Source organism: Plecotus auritus (genome assembly GCF_963455305.1).
Source record: "Plecotus auritus genome assembly, chromosome: 8".
Lineage (NCBI taxonomy): Eukaryota > Metazoa > Chordata > Mammalia > Chiroptera > Vespertilionidae > Plecotus > Plecotus auritus.
The window spans coordinates 138492203-138496567 of NC_137782.1; the positions used below are offsets into that span (position 1 = coordinate 138492203).

The window sequence follows — 4365 nt, forward strand, 5'->3', positions numbered from 1 at the left end:
CAGTAGACAAACAAAATATAGAGATTAAGAGAATTTGATATCTCTTTATATAGGCACATAATCCTTTATACAAACGCTTTGGGCTAGATGTGTTTCAGAATTCAGAGTTGTTGGAATTTAGGCAGGAATATATGCATCTACCTACCATATTTTCTGTAGACCTGTGCAGGGTTTGGAGCAGCAGCTTGTAATATTAATACCCATGCAACAAAAATGCATTAGTATTAACCCTGACTAAGATAAATAAAGATTATATAATGTATATAATAAGCATATATCTGTTCAGGTCAGATTTTGCTGCCTAATGAGTTTGCCTTAAAGTTATGAAAAACTTGTTTATAAAACTTCTTTTGATTTTGTAATTTTATATAAGGGTTTATAGAGCCGTGAAAGCAAATTATGTTGAGATATTGAAATTATCTGGCCAGCTCTGGCAACAATTAAAGCATTTTTGAAGGCCCAACTATATTAGATAGTCTTGTGGTTTAGCGTGTTTAGTCTAAAGGGAAAAGAGTGCACTTTTAGAAGAACAGAATACAGACTTTGAAGTAATTATTGGAAGAGTAGTAGGTATAGTATCTTAACTTGCATTCTTGACCTTTGTCGTTAGTCATTATTTCAATGTGTAGTGCTTTGGTTGAAAAGAATTGGAATAAACACACTTCCTAGAAAACGTTAACATTTAAAAATTGCCATATTTACCGTAACCGGTTTAGCTCAGTGGATAGAGCATCGGCCTGCGGACTGAAGGGTCCCAGGTTCGATTCCGGTCAAGGACATGTACCTTAGTTGCAGGCACATCCCCAGTAGCGGGTGTGCAGGAGGCAGCTGATTGATGTTTCTCTCTCATCAATGTTTCTAACTCTCTCTCCCTCTCCCTTCCTCACTGTAAAAAACCAATAAAATACATTTAAAAAATAGCCATATTTTTCCTTCATCCTATCAATAAAGGGATCCTTGATGTTTTTATCTTTTATTTCTAGCACATAGAAGCTTCTAAATATCCTATGATTGTAAAGATATTGTTTTAGTTGAGTCTTCTAAAATGTCAAAATTAAGGAACCTATTCAATCATCATGCACATTGAGTGCTTACTCTGTCAGACTGTTCGGTGCTGAGGATAATAGTCTGGTAGGAGAGAAGCACACATAAATAGGATATTACAATATCATGTGATAAGTTATGTGATAGGGTTAAGTACACTGTGCCATGGAGCACTATGTTCTATGGTGAGGGAAGGACTGAAGATTAAATGAAAAATTAGGTAGGTGAAGTAGGGAGGGAAATTAAAAAAATGTTCTAACAGTTATTTTCAAAGTGTGGTTCATGGACCAGCAACATTAACATCACCTGAAAACTTGTCAGAAATTCAGATTCTCAGGCCCCATCCCAGGCCTACTGAATAAAAAACTCTAGGTGGGACCCTAGCAATCTGTGTTTTTTTGTTGGTGATGGTTTTTAATCCTCACCCATGGATATGTTTTTTTATTATTATTATTACTACTGATTTTAGAGAGGGAGAGAGAGAGAGGAACATCAATATGAGAGAGAAACATCTATCAGTTGCCTCTTGTACATGCCCCAACCAGAGATTGAACTCAAAAACCTAGGTATGTGCCCTGACTGGCAATTGAACCTTTGGCCCTTCGGGGCACGGAATGACACTCAACCAAGTGAGCCACACCAACCAGGGCCAGAATAGTTTTTGCATGTTATCAATGTGAATTTATTGTCATATGTCCCATGTAGGATGCTTAAATTCATATATCAGTAATTTCTTTTAAATCTCACCTGATTATATTTCAAAGTAAAAAGTCCTGGCCAAGGAGCTAGCAAATTAATTTCCTTTAATAAGTCCATAAATTTATTTTCTATATATTTTCTTAAAGAACTTGTCACATAGACTCATAGCAGATATTATAAACTCTGCAGAACTACGTTGTTATAGGATACTTAGGTTAATAGATACCCCTTTATTTAAATAATATTGAAAAATATTTACATAAATTTTAGTATTGTCAATACCAAGGAAAGCCATATTGATTGAACATATACATTCCAGACACTTCCCTAAATTATTGTCTCCTTTAATCCTCACAATAGTTGAAAGAGGTATTACCCTGACTTTACTATCGCAGGAACTGAAGGTGTTGGAAGTTAAATGAATTATTCCAAGACAAATAGTAGGTAGTGAAGTGAAGATTCAAATCAGAGTGTTTGGATTCCACGAACAAGGTTCTTTCTGTCTCTTTGTGCTTACCAAGTCCCAGACATTAGAATTATAAAGATAAAGCCCAGCTGGAGTGGCTCAATAGTTGAGTGTCGACCTATGAACCAGGATGTCAGCGTTTGATTCCTGGTCAGGGCACATGCTCAGGTTGTGGGCTCCATCCCCAGTAGGGGCTGTACAGGAGGCAGCCAATCAATGATTCTCATCATTGATGTTTCTATTTCTCTCTCCCTCTCTCTTCCTTTCTGAAATCAATGAAAAACATTTTTTCACATAAAAATTTAGGTTATTAATCCTCTTATGAAAAATCTGCACAATCACCACAGATAAAGTCACTGAAGAATCTTTATTCCTTTTTGCCAGCACCAACATTGGCATTTGCAGTCCCCCTGACTTTCTTCATTCTGTTCTTGCATTCCTTTCTCTGTTTTCTTAAGGTCATCTTCTCATATAGGCCATGTCTTGCAAGTCTATGTTTGGGTTCGTTGTTCTTTGTGTAATCCAAGGAACCATAAATCATGCCAAAGCCAGTTGTCTTGCCACCAACAAAGTGGGTTCTGAATCCAAATACAAAGATGACATCAAGTGTGGTCTTATACATTTTGGCTAGTTTTTCCTGAATTTCTGTCTTGGGTACTGTTGTCTTACCAGGGTGAAGGATGTCAATGACCATTTGCTTCAGCTGAAGTAGTCTGTTGGTCATGAACTTCCTGGTTCGGATAGTTACTGTGTCATTCATGATGAAGGTTGATCTTCAAGCAGCCAGGGAGGAAAAAGCAAAAATATTAAAAAAAAAAAAAAAAAAGGAAAAATAAAGGAGGGTCCCCTAGCGCGGCGCCAACTGAACCTGGGCGCCCCGGCCTGGTTCCAAGAAAAGCAGCTTCTGGAAGCAGTTATGCCAACGCTTGGCATTGGGATGGATAATTGTGTCATTCCTTTGAGGCATTGTGGTCTTTCCTTGGTGCAAACCACAGATTACATTTATCATATCATTGACCCTTATGTGATGGGCAGGATAGCTTGTGCCAATGTACTCAGTGACCTCTATGCAATGGGGGTCACAGAATGTGACAATATGCTGATGCTCCTTGGAATCAGTAATAAAATGACCGATAGGGAAAGGGATAAAGTGATGCCCCTAATATACAGGGTTTTAAAGATGCAGCAGAGGAGGCAGGAACATCTGAAATGGGCAGACAAACAGTGTTAAACCCCTGGATTGTTTCGGGAGGAGTGGCTACAACTCTTTGCCAGCCCAATGAATTCATCATGCCAGATAACGCAGTGCCTGGGGACGTGCTAGTTCTGACCAAGCCCCGGGGACACAAGTGGCCATGGCTGTGCACCAGTTGTTGGATATTCCTGAAAAGTGGAATAAAATTAAACTAGTGGTCACTCAAGAAGATGTGGAGTTGGCATACCAGGAGGTGATGATGAATATGGCAAGGCTCAACAGAACAGCTATTGGACTCATGCACACGTTCAATGCCCACACTGCCACTGATATCACTGGCTTTGGAATTCTAGGCCACGCACAGAACCTGGCTAAGCAGCAGAGGAACGAGGTGTCCTTTGTGATTCACAACCCCCCTGTCCTGGCCAAGATGGCTGCTGTGAGCAAGGCCTACAGAAACATGTTTGGCCTCATGCATGGGACCTGCCTGGAGACATCAGGAGGCCTTCTAATCTGTTTACCACTTGAGCAAGAAGCTGGGTTCTGTGTAGAGATAAAGTCTCCCAAATATGGTGGAGGTCACCAAGCATGGATTATTAGGATTGTAGAGAAGGGCAATCGTACAGCCAGAACCATAGGCAAACTCCAAATCATTGAAGTCCCACCACAGGTGGCCACTCAAAATGTGAATTCTACACCTGGTGCCACCTCTTAATCTAGACCGAAATAGCTATTTGGTTTTGTTTTTAAATAGATTTATTTCCTTTATCATCATTTCAATTAAAGACTATAAACAACAACAAAAAGATCTCATTGTGTCTACACATCTGGTGACCTGAGGTCTATTTGTGAATGGATGCAATTAATAAGATAAAATCCATTGCTTTTTTTTCCTGTTGTTTTTTTTAAAGTAGATTTATTTATTTATTTATTTATTTATTTATTTATTTATTTATTTATT

The 4365-nt window shown here is 38.7% G+C and overlaps 1 protein-coding gene and 1 pseudogene across 2 annotated transcripts; one reads left to right on the plus strand and one right to left on the minus strand.

The window, feature by feature from the left end:
* Window positions 1–2576: 2576 nt before the first annotated feature.
* On the minus strand, window positions 2577–2969 carry LOC308255709 (small ribosomal subunit protein eS24-like; the record flags this gene model as incomplete). The annotated part of the gene is made up of 1 exon (XM_080683502.1): window positions 2577–2969. The coding sequence occupies one exon, from the start codon at window positions 2967–2969 to the stop codon at window positions 2577–2579; it is 393 nt and encodes a 130-aa protein (XP_080539628.1).
* Window positions 2970–3125: 156 nt separating this feature from the next.
* On the plus strand, window positions 3126–4119 carry LOC308256745 (selenide, water dikinase 1-like; annotated as a pseudogene). The gene has a single exon. The product of its transcript is annotated as a selenide, water dikinase 1-like (transcript).
* Window positions 4120–4365: the final 246 nt, after the last annotated feature.